This window comes from Salvia hispanica, chromosome 4, assembly GCF_029641045.1.
Source record: "Salvia hispanica isolate PSC_SH4W2 chromosome 4, Shi_PSC_v1, whole genome shotgun sequence".
Taxonomy (NCBI): domain Eukaryota; kingdom Viridiplantae; phylum Streptophyta; class Magnoliopsida; order Lamiales; family Lamiaceae; genus Salvia; species Salvia hispanica.
Genome location: NC_142695.1, coordinates 1406882 through 1428519, shown reverse-complemented (window position 1 = coordinate 1428519; position 21638 = coordinate 1406882). Strand labels below are relative to the sequence as shown.

The window sequence follows — 21638 nt, the reverse complement described above, 5'->3', positions numbered from 1 at the left end:
ACCTCCGTGCTCTTAGCAACTTTTACTCCTTGTCCTTAGATAAGAGCACAACACCCACATCCATGCTCTTAGCTAAGGACAAGCTTAAGGGTCTCACCTCTGTGCTCTTAGCTAAGAGCACTAAGAGCACGGATGAGGATGCTCTAAGGGGGAGGGTTATCCATCCTTATATAGAAGAGATATTAGAATTTTAACACGCCCCCTCACGTGGGTCGGAATGACACATCGATACCATATTGAAAATGGGCCACTCACCCCTTAAAAAGCCAAGGTTATCCATCCTTATATAGAAGAGATAGGATCATCAACAAGCCGATGTGGAAAGAGATATTAGAATTTTAACATACTACGTTTTAATTTCTTTAACCAACTGCAAACAATTAAAATTAATTTCTAATAAAACTGTGGTTCATTTTTTGAAAGTAGTATTTGTGGTTTTTAAAAAAGCCATGTCTTTCAGACTTTTCAGAGAAATCGCACATATTGATATACTATCTACACGTTAGTACGAATAATAATATACTATAGTGGAAGAAAGAGCAATGCCAAATTAACGAAGGCCAAATTAAAATTTCAAATTGAAAGCAAAAAAAACCGTTTATTAAGTTTAATTTAGCATCCATAGATACACAGATCACACTTATTTTAGAACTTAGAAGCAACAACATAATGAAGCAAACAAATCTCACAAACAAATACAACCACACACACCATGCTTCCTTCAACGGTAGCTTCTGTAGTTTGGTGTGAACATGCAGCTCTCGGCGTACTTAACCAGGTCCGCTGGTCGAGGGAGTCGCGTCGCCAAACCTGTCGATAGGCAATATGTCAGCAAAACACAAACATACTTTGTTCGACCCCACAAACATATAAGATGCAATCAAGATAGTTTACGAACCTAGTTCATATGCCTTAGCAGCTACATTCGCAGCGATGTGAGCTGAGATCTTTCTGATATTCGTGAATGGAGGATATATCATCCCTTTGTCGTAGTGTTCCTGCGTCACTTGACCAGCCAACGCCTCCGCTGTTTCAACGAGACCGTGTTCAGTTAATTTATTCAATCTAACACATTTTATGTTTGATTCAATACTTACAAGCTGCTAGAAGCATGTCGTCATGCACCCGGATTGCACCAGAGATGACCAACCCGAAACCAAGCCCGGGAAAGATATAAGCATTATTTGCCTGATGAATGTACATACAAAGAAAAGGTTAACAGCAATGGCGGAGACATTTTAAGGTGTGTGGAAACATAAAACATGTTAAGGTAAGAGACCTGGCCAGGAACATGGAGTTTTCCATTCAACTCTACAGGGTCGAAAGGACTTCCGCTCGAAAAGATAGCACGCCCCTAGAGAAAATCGTGGAAGAAATAAATTCAGACATCACCACATCTAGAAGCATGAAATGTGGTTCAAGTCTATGCAATCATCTAACCTCGGTCCAAGTATAAGCTTCTTCAGCAGTGCACTCGGCTTGTGAGGTAGGATTCGAAAGAGCCATGATAAGAGGCGTCTGCAGCATTTAGTGCCAATTCAGAATATTGTACATACATAACATTATCAAGTGACAACCACAGAGAGAGAAAAGGAACCTTGTTGAAGGCGGTCATAGCCTCGACCACCTCCTTAGTGAATTGTTTTCCAACACCAGAAGTTCCGATCAGAGTTGTTGGTTTGATAGCCTAACAATGTCAAACGATATAGATAAAATACTTGCAACTTTAGATCTACATTGGAAATAGCACATGAGATGAGATATTCAGCCGAACCTTGACAGCGTCTAAGAGATTTTTACAGGGTTCATGCTCATGAGCCCAAGGTTGCTTGAAGTGCTGGAGAGATTCCTTACGAGAACTAACAATCAATCCCTATAAATTATATATAAGTTGATTTATTCATTAGCAATCATCCAAGGAAACAACAACCTAAGATTGACAGAGATAAGGTAAATTGCAATTGTACACAAACAATCTGATCACCTTTGAGTCTACAAGCCAAATCTTCTTACGTGTTTCTTCCAAAGGAGCTTTGGTCTATGGATTACAAGCAGCAATGTTAGATCGTGCAAACAATATTTGTAACAGTTGCAGAAAATGTTGGAACATATATTACCTGCTTTGATATTTCAAGCGCTATAAGTTCAGCGATACCAGTTCCAGCCTGCAATTAGAAATAAACAACTCGCGTAAATGAATGAAACTGGTGGCTATCAAGTTTGGTAGGTAAGATAGATAAACAAAAACATGGCAAGAACACGCATTTTATGTCATTTTTGGTCATATAACTCCAAGATAGATGAGTTATCTACCATACTAAACAACCCCTTAATGAAAGTTAATAGGGATGATGATATACCTCACCAGCTCCGAGGAACAAGAATGTATGATCACCCAAGGAGCCGCCAAGAAGCTTAAGCGAAGCAACGAGTCCAGCAAGCACCACAGATGCTGTCCCCTGTAGGTGAAAAATATGTCGGTATAGAAAGGAATTCATGATATGTACTAAGAGGTTTGTAACTGTTTATACCTGAATATCATCGTTAAAGACTAAGTGAGTGGTCCCGTACTTGGACAAGAGCTCAAAGGCATTGTGGTTGGCAAAATCTTCAAACTGCAATCACAAGCTCAGCAACTTTAGATGGAAAACTATCAAAAAATGAGGATACACATTCTTAAGAATTACTATTTGCTAACCTGTACAAGAACTTTTTCACCATAATTTTGCTTCACAGCAGTCATGAACTCTTCCAGAAGGTCATAATATTCCTGGACACAAGAAAATCTATATAATCAAATTATGTCCAAATATAAATTGGACAAGACTGATTCAAGCAGAGGGAACCACCGACCTTTCCAGTCGCCCGTCTTTGTTTGAGCCCAATGTAGAATTCATCATTCAGTAGCGTCTCATTGTTTGTTCCAACATCGATTGTTATTGGCAAACACTAGAAAGATGGTAGGTAAATCATAATACTGTTGGAGCTGACATTGAGCATTCAATTCAATTTTCATAATCGAAGTTCTATTCGAACAGTTTTGCTAGATGGCTAAAAAAATGAGCATAACATAGAAGTGATTTGTGGGGGCTCACCGCAGAAGGCCTGACACCTCCTAGAGCAGTGTATAATGCCAATTTCCCCACCGGTATTCCCATTCCCTGCATTAAACATAGATGTTATGATCAAGTAAACATAAGCATCCTCGCATAAGATAACTCAATACTGAACCATATCTTTTATGCAATAAAAGTGGAGCATAAGAGAGAGTCGGAGGAGTAACCTGGCAGCCAAGATCACCAAGTCCCAAAATCCTCTCACCATCAGTGACGACAATGACTTGAATTGACCTCTCGGGCCAGTTCCTAAGGACCTCGAGTATCTTCCCCCTGCACCCAGCCTTGCCAAGTCAAAACTAGAACAAAAATATAATGAGTGTATAGATTTATACAGTGCAAATAAGAAGGCATACTTTTCCTTTAAACTTATATATAAACCCTGAGGCCTCCTAAAGATACTTCCATATTTTTGGCACGCCTCGCCAACTGTTGGAGTGTACACAACTGGGAGTAGCTCCTCCACATTATCAATGAGAAGCTTGTAGAACAATCTCTCGTTCCTCTCCTGTAAAGAACAAAAGTTCGTACTCAATAAATGACGGGATTTGACATCCCACTCTTAATCGCATTCTTCTTAAAACAAATCTTATGACTAATCACCTATATGAAGTCAACCGAGCGAAAGTTACACACGTTCAGTATAACTTGTAGATCATAACTAAACATTAAAAGACAGCAGCTTTAATAATTTGATATTACCTCGAGCTCCATCATGGCCATGTACTTGTGCAGGGGAAGCTGATACTGGCGAATGCTATGCATCAACTTTTTCTCCTGCATCACAACGCAAAAAGATAAGCAAAAAAATCATAACAGGCGAAATCAGCTCGATTGTCGCAGTTAATGAACAAACCTGAAGCTCTTGGGAGATAACAACGGGAGGCAGAAGACCACGCAAGTAATGTGCATCTCTCTCCTTCTCAGTGAATGCAAGCCCCTTGTTATGATGGGGATCTCTCAGCAGACTATACCCACTGCTCACACAAACAAGTAAATACAAGCAACTCTTAGCCTCAATATTAACTAAAAGTCTAAAATCAAGATCAAACTAGCAAGCATTTGCTCAATATGACTACATTTTCCAGCATTGATCCGACATTAAGATAATTAAAGTAAGAGCCCTTGTTATCTCAGCTAAGTATACCCACTAATACCAACTAAATCAAGATCAAACTAGCAAGTATTTACTCAATGCAACTATATTTTCCAGCATTGATCCAACATTAACCTAATTAAGCTACGATCAACGCAACCCCCTTGTTACGAAGGGGATCTCTCAACAAAACACACAATCAACATAAATACTTATAGTAATAGCATAGCATCAACATCAACCAAATCAAGATCAAACTAGCAAGTCTATATTTCCAGCATTGACTAAACAATAAGACATTTAAACTAAAATCAACGGTGCTAGATTGATACAGACCAAACAGGAGAACTCAGCCCAAAAGACTAGTCTATTAGGTGAGAGAGCTCATTTAGTCTATATACCCCACACCAGTTGTTCTCACAATCGATGTGGAAATTGAGTCCGTAACATAGACACACTTAATTAGTTACAGAGTGATCATTTTCAGATCAATCACTAAGCACCGAGCAATCGCAAGCAGTTTCGCATCAAATTCGTTGGAATCAAAGCAAAAAATACAAGCATAGTGAAGTAACCTGGCGACGGAGACGGTCCAGGGAGTGACGAGCTGATCCTCGGAGGCGCGATCTTCGCCGTAGACATCTTCGACTCCACCGCCGACGGTGGATCTCGGGCTCAGGTCCAGCACCGACTCCCCTCCCCTGTGCTCCTTCAGAAAGCTCTCCATCTCTCTCAATTTCTCTCTCTCTCTCTCTCTAAGGTGGTGGTGCTAGTGAGTGAGGTAGCAGGAAACAGGAGATAAATATCTATTATAGTGTATTGATTAATGGAAGAAGTCACACATGGCGGCCTAACGTGGTACATTTGTATAATTGGCAATTGGATATTGTTTATGTGTACTAGTCTCTGGTGGGGCCCTTGGGTTAGGATGGTGACACACCATCATCGTGGGACTCCAATTATGTGTCGTTTTGTACGTTTAATAAATATTCCAAATTAAAATCTCTTTCGATGATGTACAATGAAGCTTTCCTATGTAACTGAGAAAAAGAGAACAGAGTGAACCTCCGTCCCGCTTTAGAAGTTTCGGTTAAGTCGGGCACATATTTTAAGAAAAAAGTGTCTGAGTGTGCAATAAATAAGTATTGTAGTGGATGTTGGGACCCACTTTTAACACTTTTTTATTAGTTGTAGTGGATGTTGGGACCCACTTTTAACACTTTTTTATTAGTTGTAGTGGATGTTGGGACCCACTTTTAAAACTTTGTAGACATTTTTTATTAATTTATCTTAACCGGAACTTCTAAAACAGGACGTCCAAAATTGATCAACAGGGACTCTTAAAGCGGGACGGAAGGGAGTATTATTATTTTTCATATGTCCAGTAATAAATATTGCATTTAATTATTATTTTTAAAATATCGGATCTCATATTTCATTATTTCATTCTACTTTTAGGTTAATATTATAAATTTATTATATAAAAGTAGACTAATATTTCATTTAACTTTTTTACCACTCTCTTTTATAAAGTTAAACCTTCCTTAAAATCTGAACTAATAAAAAATGAGATACTATTAGCAAACGGATTATATATTAGTAAAAGAAAAGTAGTACGGTTCATGATACGAGCGATGTACTTCAATTCTATAATGGATAATTGGATATGAATATGGTAAATAGCTCATATATGTTGGAGTTATATCACAAAAATGATTTAAAATGTGATATCTTATCATTTTTGCTTATATAACTTGACCTGTTGTATGGCCGATTCAGTTCTAACCTGATCAAAAATCATTTTAACCGGTTGTGGAGTTATAGCGATCTAGGAATTGGAATCGGACCGAATAAGGTTTCAGTTCCTAGACTAACCAGTCAGTCAATATAGGGATCAAAGAACTGATTTTTCATTCAATTTTAATTCGAATTTATCCAGATATAATATAAACAATTCAATATCGAAAAAGATTAACAATCCAACACCTACGATCCGATCATCCGATTCTCGATGCAACTAGACAATCAAATAAGTACCCCTATATGTATCTTCCATATCAAAGTATCCATTTCCTCTTTATTATAATTATATTCGAAAATTATTTAGTAAAATTTCTAACTTCCTACTGCCTAAACGTAGATACTTATTTATTGGAGTCCAGAAATAATTGACATGAGATTAGTGTGGCATGATCAGCTGCATGTGCGTGGGGGTACACCAACATGGACGACCTCGAACAAAAGTAGGTGACTTTATTTTAAATTCATAGTGGAGACATCACTCCGTTGAAAGATTTGCTTTTCCATAAATATCTTCTACCCCGGCTGCGCCCTTCCCAAATCCACGTGGCAACTGTATACTAGAAAATCATTTTCTAATTTCTTTTCCTTGCTTTTTTTTATCAACAAAATATTGAATATTAATGTCAGTTGTTAATCTCGATAAACATGAGAACATATGTATAGTACTACCCCGTCTCCCAAATTTTGACACATTTTATTATTTTGGTCGTTTCTGCAAATTTGATATACTTCACTTTTTATCATTTTTGGTAGTAGACTTCATATTCCATTTAACACATTTCTACTCACATTTTATTATAAAACTAATACTCCCTTCGTTCCATAGTAATAGAGTCATTTTGCCATTTTGGTACGTTCCATAGTAATAGAGTCATTTCCCTTTTTGATAAAAGTCAACACATTTTTCCACACCTACTTTACTCTCTCTTACTTTATTCTTTTTTCATTTTCCACTTTACTCTCCCTTTACTTAACTCCCCTAATACAATTTTTCTTAATTTTCGTGCCGAAAAGATACATCCCCATTATTATGGAACAGGGGAAGTACTTTAAAAGTAGGACACACATCCCACCAACTTTTTCAACTCAATTTCCATTACATTAGAACTCGTGTCAGGTCAAAGTATGTCAAAGTTTGGGGGACGGAGGTAATAGTATTACTACTTACTAGCGTATGATATTCATAATGATAATTGACTTACTAAATTTAAGCCACCTTACAATTAATACTAGACTCCACACTCATAAAGTAAATATATCTCTGAAAATATTATTATTTTAATCTATGCCCAATATACTATACTGTTCATTTTATTTTTGGGTAACTGTTCCATAATTTTCCTTCGTAACTTTTGTTTTTATGACATGGTTGTGTCACAAGATGATCTATATTTTTTTGCCCCAAAATATTGAGTAGAAAACATAAAAGATTTAATGATTAAATTTTAAAAAGTTAAAATCTTATCCGGTTAGTTTAATTGGATTTGTTTTATCCCAAAGTGGCCTTGGTGGAATTGTGACAGATGATGTGAAGTGCCGGTGATTGAAATCATAATATCTTTCTTCAATAATTAATCATGATTGTTTTCTTCATTTTTGTGTGTGTGATTGGAAATTTGGAATAATTGATTATGGTTTTTATTTTGCTTATTGATTATGATTTTTATATAATTGTGTGAAACAACCGTTGACTTGCAACTATGAAGAGGTTGTCAAGTTTAGATCGATGCATGTCCGATTCTTCAACCATACAATAATGTCCAATTAAAATGTTTTCTGAATTAGTTCAATTAATTAGGAGATGGTGGTGGTATATTAACGCTCTATTAATGTTGACTCGTGAGATAGCATCATGATTTTATGTGATTTTGTGGGATTTCTTATGAGATAAGTTATAATTGAGCATCAACAGAATCACTTTTTAGTTGTCATATTAATAAATATTTTGTCCATAACACCAATAAGTTAACCACATCTTTTTAGCTACAACTTATATATAGAAATTAGGGGAGAAAAGGTATAGTATATTCTATCGAAAATATTACCATCCCAAAAGATTTAGGTATGAGAAAACATTAAACTGTTACCATTTCGAATTTTTTGATATATCGAAATCTTAATATAAAGCATTTTCAATGTTGAAATTATATAAAATTTTCGATATGTTGAACCAAAATATGTTAGTATATCGTATTTTATGATGTACCGGATTTGATACAATACATACGATTTATATTGATATCGATATATACAAGGTATACAGAATTTCAATGTACCACGGTATATGAAAATTTATACAATTATCGTATTGAAATACTTCAATAAGGTGTTTTACCGTACCGAAAACCATGATATTACAAAAATATTATATTTTCAGTATTTTTGGTACGATAAGTCCGTTATACGATATTTCAATGATTTTATTCTTGAAAAACAAAAGTGAACGCAAAATAAGAAAATTTAAAGATTCCATCCAAATCTTGAAAAATGTATATTTCAACAAGCCCAAACTATTATTACATGTATCACATAATACAAACTCAAAAAATACAAAGATACATTGTTAGGCCCAAAATAAATTTAATGTATGAACCCCATAATTGAACCATGAGCCCAATAATTTTCCACTCATGTCAAGGCCTTTTGAATATTTAAAAATGTGTACACAATTTTAGTATTTCTTGTATGAGAATTGGTTGGGCCAGGGTAGAGGGCTTTATGATATTGAATTTAAGGTTTTAATCTTATAAATTAAGGGAAATGTCGAGGTTGGGCTTAGGGCAATGTTTTCCTAGTGGATTTCAGACTATTCCACACTAAAAAATAAAATTTATTGGATAAAGGTTTGTTTAAGCTGTTAGGCTTTCTGACCCATATAAATAGTGGGAGGACTGTTTTTACCAGCAATTTTTAGATTTGAGAAACTATTTATGTGAAATCTCTCTTCATATGGTCATTCTTATAGGGCATGGACATAACTCACATTTGACTGAAAGATAAACATGTATTGTTAGAAACAAAGATCGATATATATAGTCACAAGAATCAACAAAGAATCTAAGTTAAGAAATTAAGTCAATCTAAACCAATTAACTATATTGACAAAAACAAATACTTGTAGTATTTTTATTATAAATACACTCCCTCTTTTTATTCTATGTGGAACATTTTCTATTAAGCACAACACTTTTTACATAGTTTTGTTTATATAGTTTTGTTTTGTGAGTTGAATAAAGTAAGGATAATAATGTACAATATCTATTTTAGAAGATGTGTTAATTTGAGTGAGATATCCAAAAAAAAATGTATCATTTAGAGTATACCGGGAGTAGAATAAAATCTTTAGGGCGCCTAGCTCGGTCTCGTCCCGGCAGGACGAGCCACGAGCTAGCTTGCATTGTGGGTTTCGCATCTCGCCAAGTGTCTCGTGTATTTGGAGGGTTGGAGGTGTTGTCTCTTAATTAAAAGATGGCGTAAAAAGTGTCGTGGGCCATGAATAATAAAAGAAAGAGATGAATATAAGAGACAGAATCGCGAATGACTTTTTATACTAGATGCTAATTAGAATGATAAGAAGTGTCTAATCGTAATACAACGTAGTCACGTGATAGATTGTGATGTTAAGTTGTTAAGTACAATTATCATAAAATGATGATGAGATGAATCATCTTAATTATATTCATGCTTAGCAATTATGATGTTGTTGCCGCCTACGACCACAACTACCCAATATGACATGGGCTACAACAAGTTGGTTAAATAATTAATAATGACAGCATTTTATGAAAGTGAAACCCACCTTCAACGATTTGGGCGCGCACGTGTACATTGAATCTTAATATTCTCTAAATTACAAATTTATTCAATTATAATAGTACATGTACATATAAATACAATAATAGTGTAAGATACTATTTTCCAATTTAAAAGAAAAACTAACTTTTGCATACTTTTTCTTCATTTATTTCTCTAACTTTAACCTCTTACCATTAGTCATCGTCTAATTTTTTTAGGGCAAATTGTCTGTAAAGTCATAAACTTTAAAAAAAAAATTCTTGTAAACTTTAAATATCGCATAAAAAGTCATAAATTTTACCGGACTATGTAAATTTTCCATCCGACCCAGTTCGATAGATTTCCGACATAAATTTATCCTGCGTGGCGTGCCTGAGGCGTGACTTGGCAAATGGCAATTTCTAATTCGAATTGTGGAATTAATGCTTACTTTTATGTCGAATTCGATTAGTGAAATTCGATCAGTATGTTTATGTCGATTTATATGTTGAATACGATTTGTATGTTTTTATTTGTGCTACTTGTATGTTTGTGATAAGTATAGGGTCTAGAGATTGCAAAGACAGAAGATGAACAATTAGAATTAATGGAGTTTCGCCAAGTCACGCCTCCAGCGCACCATGCATGGAAATCTAGCTATCAGATCAGTTCGGATAGAAATTTACACTGTACGTTACTGTTCACGACTTTTCATACAACATTTAAAGTTCACAGAAAAAACCAAACTATTTTAAAAGTTCGTAACTTTTACATATGATTTGCCCCTTTTTTTTCAATGCTATATATGTGGAGTATTTTTTGAACATGTGCGTGTCGACACACGCATACACATAGTAGGAGAAAAGGAAAATAGGGCCTCATGTTTCTCACCAGCTGAGCAAGGAGTCATATCCACCGCCCCACTAATAATACTATTACTACTATTGTCTTCTCATTTTCAACGTTTGTTTCAGATATAGAAATGCATCACATTCAGCCAAATCTTGGCTTTTCACTAACCCTTACCACACCACCCAAATAATATATCCATGTCTATATACATATAAGTGTAATGATTAGCTAATATATGTGTGTGTGACATGAGTCGGCAGCTTCCCCATTTAGGTTTTACCAATATAACCATATATAATATTGAAGGCCGTTTCACTGACGCTGTTTGGATATGTTGTGTGCCGCGAGATTGATTCGTGTGTTAAAAAAGATGGATTGTATGACACTGTTACGTTTGTTAATCGTCTTGGTTGTCCGTGTGTCTCTTGGCTAACTACATATTTACATTGTCCAAATGTAATATTTCCTCAGTCGGCGAATAGGAGTCCCGATTCATAATTACTTTAAATGGTAAAGAGATCCTACATTCCACTAACTCATTCCACTCACGTATCATTTAAAACTAGTATATATAAGTGAAACCCATATTCAACTACTCCCTCCGTCCCCGATTAAGAGTCACACTTTTCTATTTCGGTCCGTCCTCAATTAAGAGTCACACTACATTTTTACCATAAATAGTAAGTAGGTCTCACATTCCACTAACTCAATTCAATCACATTTTATTATAAAACTAATATAAAAAAAATGGATCTTACATTCCACTAACTTTTTTAAACAACTTTTCTTTACATTTCTTAAAATTCGTGCCCGGTCAAAGTGTGACTCTTAATTGAAGACGGAGGGAGTAATTTTCTTCCACCTACTTTTCTTAACATTCCTTAAAACTCGTGCCGAAATGAAATGAGACTTCTATTTGCGGATTAAACGAGTAAGACTGTAAATTATTAAATTATTCTATGTACTCAATACCTATTTAAACTTTAATATACTGTTCAGACTATAATAATTAAAATTTTGATAGTACATAATATGCTCTCTGTCGTCATCTCATTCCATTATTGATTTCCTATAGTAAATTAAGTAGGGTCACTATTTTTTAGTTGTCTAGTTAAATAGTCATTTTCTCTATATGATAAAGTTATACTATTACTCAATATTAGTTATCCTTATTAATTTATGTTCAATTTAATTTCAGTATTGAGCTTTTTAACAATAAAAAAAGTCCAGAAACTTTATACTAAACAACCTTAAATATACAAAAATGGCTAAACATATCGCTTTACGTCTTCTCAATACTTTATCTATCCTTTTTCAATTATATAAAATGCTTTCCAACATCATTAAGAGATAAAATCAAAGTATTCACTAAAGTAAAACTATTTCTTTGAAGAAGGTGACAATTTTGTCACTCAATTTTTAGTCTTTAGTTAATCATTTCTTTGCATGATCATATCAACAAAATCTTGATAGGTCCCAACACCTTGGTTGTCGCTTTATTATTCACAATAATATTCGCAAAAAACTTGAAATAATCAACTTTTCTTTAAAGTGATTGAGATATCCGTACATGGCAACTAAATTCTGTCTCGCATTACATTCCAAGAATTTCATTAATGCGTTTTGGCTCAAAAATAATTATTTGTTTCTTCATTATTGCCAACTTTCTTCCTCTAAATCATTGCAAACTTTCTACTCTTTCTTTTTTAAGTTCTTTGTCTTTTTCACTTTTTCATCCCAATGAAGAATATTATCTTGGGCATAGGCCAACCCCAATACTAATTAAATTGCTCATTTTCCTCCTAATCATACCAATAATTCCTACTAATTAAATTGCTTATATAAGCCACTACTATTTTTATCCCTATTGTTATTTAGAATTGGTGTAAATAAAAAAAATGTATTTGCCCTTTATCAAATTAATATCTAGAAAATTGCAAAATAATTGAGCCATAATCTTTATGCATCTGTCACTGCTCGTATTTTGATGGTAAGGTTGGGCGACCCCGTCCGACCCCACCTATATCCATTCAGCCACACACACAGGTAGCCCCACACGGCCACCTACATCCGTCCATGATACCCACGTAACCCACCTATATATCGCCCGACCCCATCTACATTCGTTCATGCACACCTATATATATACATATATAACTATAATATTCGTATGCCGACAATGTACACTAAGTTGAAGAAGTAGAAGTAAGAAAAAAGAATGAAAAAACCAATGGACATGAGAAAGAAATTGGACTTTGCAATGGTCTTTGATGGTCCCATTATTAGGACACATACCCCCATTAATTTCAACAAAACTTTATAAAACCTTTTCAAAGCCGCAAACGCTGAAAAAACAGCTCATAAATATTACGGCAATAATTCTCCAAATTAAAAGGGAATAATTTAATTTAATATGTCACTTATCTATGCTTTTTTGCCCCCCTGAGAAAGATACAGCACGGAAAACGATCACTCAAAAATATTGTGTTTCTCAGAATCTATCTTTAATTTGGTTGTTGATTGGTCAATTTCAATATTATTGCTATGTAGACTTTATAGAATGATTCTCTTCATAATAAAAAGGATATTGGATTTATTTACGTGTACAAAGTAGTGGACTCAAACGTAATCAAATGCCTAAAGGGTGAGCAAACACAATTTAAAGGTGATATGACCTATCAAATTTTATTTATAGTGCATTCAAAAGTGACAATTCAAAATTGCAAAAATAACATATTTTTTTTGAAATATGAGGAAAGCAATAAAGGATGGAAATTGGAAACAGATTTTTGTACATGTTTATAAAATGGTTTGTTACTATGCAATGGAGAAAAATTGCTTCAATGAACAATAAAGATATTACTACTATTATCTCAACAAAGTTGATTACATTCCTGAGTCATGTATATATAATTACAAATTACAAGTCATAAAGTCTTAGAATGTCACAACTTCTTGTTATTACCCACACAATTCAAGAAAACAAATATCCATAATATTTGTGAGCAATGACAAAGTGGGAAACAGTCTCACCTCATTTAAGATTATAGTAATGAAGTTTGAAAACTAAGAGAGCCTAAACTAAGAGCTGAATTTCTTGAATCAATTATCAAAAAGAACTCAAAGATGGGAGCTATGGTTCCTCAATTTCATTGAGATCACACAATGAAATTAATTTTCAGCAGTAATGAACATAGTTTACTTGTCACAGATGCTTGTTAATACTCTCTCTAGGGGCTTATGGAATACACCTAACAAAATTTAGAATCTGAAACTTGGCTCGACGTCCATTGCCCATGCGAATTTCGCCAGTAGAGACTTGTTGAATATCTGCACCAAACGAAACGAAACAAAACCCACCATTATTAACGCGTAAGATGAAAGATAGCTCTATGTCAGCAGTGCCAAGCTCACCTTCTCGATAGGAACTTCGTGGCGTTTGCACCATGCAACAGTGATCCTAGGATCAAGATAGTTGATCTTTGACGTGCCCAATGCTACAGTCTTTAGATCCTCTTTCGTATCCTTATCTCTTTCCATTTTTTCAATCTTTGCTGTGGTTTGAGATATCTTTTTCTCCAATCTGTACAGCAGGTAACATCATAAGCTACATGTAGATAACTACTCTGGATAACTCACCCACCGAACAAGTGAGTTACTTACGCATCAGGATTTAGATTCCTCTTCGTTTTCCCATCAGAACCCTTCAAGGGGGGCTTCCCCTTTTTGGCCCTAGCCAAATCTGTCCTCAATTCTTCCAAAATGTTCTAAAAAAAGTTTAAAGAGTAAGGCATGTTAGTAACTGAGTAAAATATAAATTCGAGCATGCACCAAAAAGCAAAACAAGAAGGATAAAAAAGGGACACCATCCAAACACAGGAAACAAAACCCAGAGATGCAGCCTCAGTTATAGATTGATGGCATTACCTTTAGTTCGTCTATCTTTTCATTCAAGCGAGTCATCTGAGCACTGTGGGACTTCGAGACAGTCCGTTGATGATTACAAATGATGGCAACCTGAGTAAGAAATGTAGAAAATTAGACAATGAATAGAAGTTCACCGAAAAGGATCATCGGAATTGACAGCCTTGCCTCCTTGTTTGCATGGTTATAAACAACAACTTTCTCAGCAACTTCTCCACCTTTTGTTTCCTTGCTCAACTGTATGAAAGAGATCCATGTATTAAGTTATTAACATGTACAAAGAGAAGAATTCAGTATTAAGTACAAACATAGGCTGAGGTTTCATTACACATGAATCAAGCAATATAAAACTAGACACCATCAGCTTCTAAAGGTAATGCAATGCTAATACTTTTTCAGTAAATTCTTGGCTAGAACTCAAAATGACTTAAATGTTTTGAAAATTCGATATTTTAGTACAATAATATCTTTTAGGTCACTCAAAAGAATCGTCTGCCCTAATTTCACCTGAGACCCATTCCCATGGCCGCAGTATGGGCAGGAGAATAACTACACTTGCTACACATAAATGGTACTTCTCAATGAACAAATATTCCAAGAAAGAAGTCTCAAATTGTGCATCTTACCATGTCATCCAATGTAATAGATGCATTGTATGTACGGAAGACCTTAGCAGTGAGACCAGGCATCAATTCCTTTAGATGAGCATTCAGTTTACTAGTATCAAGTTTGTCAAATATATCATCTCCGCCTTTTTTCTCTGGACATGACACAATATACATGTAAGTATATACCAATAAGAAACCAGAATGACATGCATATTATTGTAGTGGATCGGTTACTTACTATTTCGAAACTCTTGAATTGCCCTGAAAACAGCAACTTCAACCTCGACTTCATTCTGATACCTTATAGAATCTTTACCAAGGAAATCAAACTGCACGTATAGGACTTCACTTTTGTTAATTCAACTTCAAACTTTGAGGTCGAGTATAGTAAGCCTTCCAGGTTAATATAGAACAGTTATATCAAAGATGAAATTATTGGACCTTCAAGATATTTGGAGGCACTGGTTCCACATTTTCAACTTTTAACGTACAGCAACCTACTGTATCAGCTTCATCATCATCCTACAATGAAAAAGATATTAAAAACTGTATAATCCTCAATTAAAAAGCATGCACAAATTTCAAAAAATCAGTGCAAAGCTTGAACATATAAAAGACATCATGACAAGACAGAAATTCAAAGAATGATAAAACACAAGAACCTCTTGCAGTTATACCTTCTCATTGCCTGCCCTAAGAGCTAGTTTGTCAATAAGATATGTAGCTACTGCTATCTGCTTCTTAGTAGGGTCTTTGCTTGTAAAGTCTTTGGTATATGCTGCTCGGATACCTTGTATGTAGTCCTTCATTCGAACACAACATGCAAACAATTAGTACAACAATCTTCACAACCAACACAAATGACAATAAGAAATTGGAGTTTAAGTTTGTCTGAATAACCTTTAATAGCCTGGCCTTCTCGTACTTCTCTTTGTCACTTTGTCCCTTCAAGGTACTACTTGCGGCAAGAAAAACATATTTGAATTCCTTCGGATTAATGGGGTCATTCCAAAAGGCCAACCATGTCACTGTGTTGTCATGCCTTATTTCTTTCCAGCTGCCGGTCACGAAGTTCATAGAGTATTAATTTTAGAAACATTCACACTTGAAGCTGAAACACTGTTCATTCTTTGTGGTATTTTGAGGAAAAAGAGTCATTAAAAGAACCTTTGGCCAGGGATAGGGCACTCAGGAATTGGAGCATCCTTTCCAATATTGATAGTTATGTCACTTGGTTGAATTCGTCTTTTCAGCTTCCCCATCTGTATTGACCATCAATATTTTTTTTTCAGTAAAAGCTTAAATTTCTACATTAACAACAATGTTTTATTGCTAGAAGGAAGACTTCGTGCACCTTTGGGTGCTCACCCCGGCCGCGGAACAATCCAGGTGGTTCAACTCTAAAGTTTCCAACCTGTACATGAATAAAAATTTCAGAAGTTGCATTAGCAAAACTTTAATTTCATAATACTGACAATCTTTAATTTCAAGGAATAGCTATAGTTGTTATCCAGTAGAAAAATAAAATAGTCATGCAATATGCTCAACGTTTCTTATACCAACAGTAGTGCAACAGTGAGAGTTAAGGAATCATTAAGAAAATTCTACAGCCTCCAGTAAGCATGATTGTATGGGTTGCTAAGAGATTCACAAATCACAAGAAAACAAACGACACATGCAAAGAGTTTTAGTATATTTCATGAAGAATGAAAATAAAGGGTTAGTAGCATCCAAGGAAACAAACACATTTGCTATTTCATCTCATAAAGGTTGTGAAAGTGTCTTTCTAATTTTTGATTGACCAAATCATAACAGTAGAAACAAGCCCTTTTTCGTTTGAGATTCGATTTTTTAGTAAACTAGAAAAAAGTACAAGAAGGGATCAAGCTGAAAGTCACACCTCAGCTTCTACTCCTTGATATTTGGATAATGTTGAAAGAGAAAAGCATAGATCTTTAACTATTTGAGATATGAAGTTGGGGAAAGAGAGCGAGCATAGATCAAGAAGACAATTATACCTTCTCTTTCACACCATCAAGAATGGCCCACATATATTTTTCCTCTTGCTTAAGTTTCTCCTCCTTCAAAGCTTTCTTCTCCTGCCCAGTGTAAAGGAAAGATAAGTGATGAAGACATTTACATATGAAGAGGCAATTAGTTACATTTGAGCCACACACAGAGCCCTATGGCAGGGAACTTATCAACAAGTTGATTCATTCTCCTTTTATTTCAGACTTTCAGTTAACAATTTCATTAGATTCTCAGCTTCCCGCGCATTCTGGTCCTAATGCTATTAACAGAAAAATTACCTACTAAACAAAGAAACACTTGACAGAACGAGATTGCTAGCACATGATCATGATGAGACATCACATTATTAATCATTTACAGTGTCAAGCTTGTAGGAAATCAATATTTTTCACCACAAACAATCACATTTACTACATGCTGAAAACTGAATAAGGGGCAAGAACCTAGCGAAAATCATTTATCTAATATTATCCTGAGCTTATAACACAACTACACCATGTTGAAATATTGATCAAAAAGACTCAGCCATTCTTTCAATATGACAGTCTTAAGTACACCTACGAATATCTTTGTTTCAAACATCAACTGAACACCAAAAAAAAGAGATCAAGAACCTAACATGGTCATGTAAAGTTCCATCTTGCTTTAAGTGTGTTCTTTTCTTTGTAGAAAGAAATTTTTATAAACAGTTACATTAAGGAAGAAATAACATGTGAATGACACTGTTTGTGGCAGCCAAGTTAATAGCACATTAGACCCAATTATCAAGAAGCATGTAAAGCATAGAACCAGGTAGGCTTGATATTGACTATATCACATAACAGAGGAAATCTTCAAAAGGTAACCAAGCACACCTCCGTTGTCATCTGTTTCTTTTTCTCCTTTTCACTCAGATGCCAATCATATATTGGAGTGAAATCACAGTGTTCTAAGCTCTGAATAATGTGATTTTTCCCCAAAATCTTCCGCCAGTCATCCATGAAGTTCTCTTTGAACTTAGGCTTTTCCATATACTCAGTACCAAGCATAACCGCAAACATTGTTGCCACCTTCAAGTCGAAGAAATGAAGATTTTGATATAATTCCAAATAATATAATCAACTCTACAAGTAACAAATACAGGGGGAGGGGTGCCATAAGCATAGATGCACCAAATAGATGTGTGAGTGAGTAAAAGAGAGAGAGAGAGAGAGAGAGCAGCACCTCTTCCTGTTCTGAAGTTAAGTCAACAGGCTTCCCTTTATAGAGCATCTTGACACCATGAGGCTTATATGGTGGCGGAAAAATCACACCATTATGGACCAAAGTGGTCCACTTCTGCCCATCACCAGAACTAGGATGAACCTTTGATGACTCAGAATACTTTGAGTTTTTAATGAACTTTTTCGGTTTTTGATTGAACTTTGTTATTGGAGTTGTAGGCTTAGTAAATTTTTTGACTTGTGCTGATTTCTTCTCCGCAACAGCTGTCTTCTTTATTCTCTGTGATATGGGAATATGATCTTCCTCATCTTCTTCCTCCATTTCAGCTTTAATGGACGATTCTTTATTTTTATGAGGTGTAGATGTCTCACACAGTTTAGGCCTTTTTATAGATGTATCCGTAGGTTTTTCACTATCTACATTTCTCTTCTTCAAAACAGCGGAAGGTTTCCTATCCGTCGATGCTGAACCATTTTGTCCACATTCGGCCAACAAAGGTTTTTTATCACTAGTAGAAAACCTGTTGGCTGAACCCCCAGCAACAGCCTTCACTCGAAACTTAGAAGACAAAGGTATTTCATCATCTGAATCTTCTGATTTGGGGATCTTTGAAGTTTGACCAAAATTTGAAACATTGGCACCTTTGTTGGCATTTCCAGGGTTGAACTTTGATCGCCCAGCATGAAGCCTGGCACTAAGTGGTTTATCATCTTCAGAATCTTCTGATTCCTCCTTTGGTCCACTAGTGGATTCATTCAAAGAATTCTCACCTTTAATCTGACGCTTGTTAGAGTTTAACTCACCGGCCTTTGAAGTGGAAGGTTTAGAATCCACCATTGTAGGCTTTACTGCCAATCCCTTGGTAGGAGAATTAGATAATTTTGGGCTCATCAGAGGAGATCTATCAGGAGGTGTCCTGGAAGAAGGGACCATCTTACTCCTTTGAACAAAGTTATTCTGACCATTTTGTGGGCGTGCATTTGATGCCGGCGACCTCCCTTGCTGTTGATCATGTTTCTGAGGTACTGATTTTTTAATTTCCGAGTTTGATTGGTTTGGCTTTGAAGAAGAGCTACTCCTTTTGAAAACTAACGGTACATCATCGTCATCCATATCATCCGCCATTACCTTTTGCTTGTTACATGCCTCAACAGCCATTAGTGGCTATTACCTATGAATACACCAATGCTATTGTTAACAGCTATATAGCAATTCTCCAGTTCATTTATGTACACTAATAAATTTTAACAGAAGTGGAAATTAGACTTGCAATTTTACAGTTCAACCTAAGAAGCAAGTGGTTTAAAGTTAAAGCCATGAGTAAAACTGAAAAGTTTCTTCTATGTGAAAATTTCATTCTTATTCCACTGATGAATGCTACATAAAAGTTTAATCTCTCAACTAAAACATACAGATACATTCATCTAAGAAATAACTAATTTGACAAAAATAGCTCTTTGTCAATGTTTCAGAAGAAAAAGTTATATTTGCAACTCGCAAACAACCAGCAATTACAAGATGCACCATAAATTTGAGAAATAACTGGATGCACAGTTCTTTTAGATTCAGCATAGATAAACATTCGCTTATCTCTTCAAAGTAGTTTGATTCGTTCCATATATGTAATTTATCTAAAGTTATACATGTAATGCTGATGGATAAAATCAAGTCTATCCAACTGGATAGAAAGACCCTATGTGTGATCTTAAGATTTTAGGCATACGCACATCTCAATCTATATCAACTGTAAGACGACTAGACGAGGATAGAATCCAACTCTTCCATAATGACAGGTATTGGGTTAAGTCTTGCCTCAGTTAACTGATTCTACATTAACTTGGGTCTAGCAACCCCAATTTCAGCAATATGGTTTTTCCCTAGTTAACAGAAACGCAATACCCGCATTACCTAGAAAATGATTATCACCTGCATTAAGCAAAACTGACAATTGTCGACTAGAATCACCATTATGAACCAGCTCTCTGATACGAAAAATGCATTTTCAATAAAAGAAACAATTCAATTAACTTCCAATCCAGCAATTACATTCCTAGCTCACCATCCAACAATCAATTACATGCACATAAACCACAACAATGAGTCAATGAAAACGCCCCAAACGGAACCATCACACGCCAAAATCCCTAACGCCAAAACGGTAAATTAGACTACATCCCACAAATTAATCAGCAATCAGCACGATAAGCATGAAATAGCTAACTTTTCCGACGAAACGAAGCACCGGTAGTGAACCGAAATTAGAAATTGAGCTCCTACCTTCCCCCAATTCGTTGCCCCAATTCGGAGACGCGCCCAATCAGTAATTTTGTAACGGAATTCAAATTGTACAAGGGGCGCTTATTCTCGAGGCGCACGAGTCTTGTAAAAAATCGACGGCGGAGGCAGGGCGGCGGAGTTGCCGGAGGCGAGAAGGCTCCGGTGAGCCGGAGGTGGGAAAATGAGGGTATGGCGAGTGAGGGAAATGGATGCGGCGTGAGGTGTTGTCTACTGTTAAGAGGCATACAATTTCCTTCTTTTTTTATTTTTCTTTTTTTCTTTCCGGGTTTGGTTTACGGGTCCCGACCCGTGTAATTCCACGGGTATGACTCATTGAAGTCGGATAGGATAATATGGAAACTTTATCCATCCTCTTTATCCAATTTTATTTAACTAAAATAGGAATATTGGTATTTAATATCATGAAACTTTCAAAAAAGTTGGATTTTTCTCATAAATTTTAAAATTGACGAATAATATCACGTACTTTAGTGCGGATTTATTTTTTCCCACAAATGAAAAAGTTCCCACAAATAATGTTACGATAAGGATTTTTTTCGTAATTTCTCGACAACAAATTTTGAGAGCTTCAAGTTTTTCAATCTTTGAAGATAGTTTTTCTTGAAGCACACCCTCCAAAATTGTTCTTCAATCTATTAAAATAACATGAATTTTTTCATTCGTGAGAAAAAACAAACTCAGCATAAAGTTCGTGATATTATTTATCAATTTTAAAGTTCGTCGGAAAAGTCCAACTTTTTGAAAGTTTTATGATATTAGATGTCATTAAAATATAATGTTAATATTCTCTTTTATCTCAAATAAAGTTAAATGTTCAATTTTATCTTATCGGTTTAACGTTTATACAAATTTTTGGGTGATTGAAATAAATGTCAAACGTTCCAATTTCAAAAGGTTTCATCACCACATTATCCCTAAAGACTATTGTAACGT

General features: G+C 35.3%; 2 protein-coding genes across 2 annotated transcripts; both read right to left on the bottom strand.

Moving 5' to 3' along the window:
• Positions 1-578: 578 nt before the first annotated feature.
• Positions 579-5038, bottom strand: LOC125193076 (NADP-dependent malic enzyme). The gene is made up of 19 exons (XM_048090796.2): positions 4788-5038; positions 3973-4093; positions 3819-3893; positions 3473-3624; positions 3284-3389; positions 3096-3161; positions 2854-2949; positions 2699-2770; positions 2532-2615; positions 2361-2459; positions 2118-2165; positions 1985-2038; positions 1775-1873; positions 1598-1687; positions 1441-1518; positions 1280-1354; positions 1098-1188; positions 899-1027; positions 579-810 (listed from the first exon to the last, which is right to left on the bottom strand). Exons 1-19 carry the CDS (start codon positions 4937-4939, stop codon positions 722-724), a joined length of 1776 nt encoding a protein of 591 aa, XP_047946753.2. The 5' UTR covers positions 4940-5038; the 3' UTR covers positions 579-721.
• An 8685-nt stretch (positions 5039-13723) lies between these two features.
• Positions 13724-20908, bottom strand: LOC125193340 (DNA topoisomerase 1 beta-like). Its single transcript, XM_089056496.1, has 16 exons — positions 20685-20908; positions 18408-19578; positions 18059-18253; positions 17192-17272; positions 16528-16587; positions 16341-16435; positions 16074-16230; positions 15851-15976; positions 15615-15695; positions 15412-15502; positions 15192-15325; positions 14734-14802; positions 14569-14658; positions 14305-14408; positions 14056-14224; positions 13724-13971 (listed from the first exon to the last, which is right to left on the bottom strand). The coding sequence occupies exons 2-16, from the start codon at positions 19563-19565 to the stop codon at positions 13903-13905; spliced, it is 2679 nt and encodes an 892-aa protein (XP_088912622.1). The 5' UTR covers positions 19566-19578; positions 20685-20908; the 3' UTR covers positions 13724-13902.
• Between the last annotated feature and the right edge of the window lie 730 nt (positions 20909-21638).

Excerpts from the sequence above, each read along its gene's own strand:
- LOC125193076 (XM_048090796.2), bottom strand. The coding sequence starts at position 4,939 with ATGGAGAGCTTTCTGAAGGAGCACAGGGGAGGGGAGTCGGTGCTGGAC. Across the intron at positions 1,519-1,597 it reads CTATGACCGCCTTCAACAAG|ACGCCTCTTATCATGGCTCT; the intron begins GTTCCTTTTCTC and ends TAAATGCTGCAG. Across the intron at positions 1,355-1,440 it reads AAGCTTATACTTGGACCGAG|GGGCGTGCTATCTTTTCGAG; the intron begins GTTAGATGATTG and ends GATTTTCTCTAG.
- LOC125193340 (XM_089056496.1), bottom strand. The coding sequence starts at position 19,565 with ATGGCTGTTGAGGCATGTAACAAGCAAAAGGTAATGGCGGATGATATG. Across the intron at positions 16,588-17,191 it reads TTGATGGTGTGAAAGAGAAG|GTTGGAAACTTTAGAGTTGA; the intron begins GTATAATTGTCT and ends ATTCATGTACAG. Across the intron at positions 14,225-14,304 it reads AGGAATCTAAATCCTGATGC|ATTGGAGAAAAAGATATCTC; the intron begins GTAAGTAACTCA and ends CCTGCTGTACAG.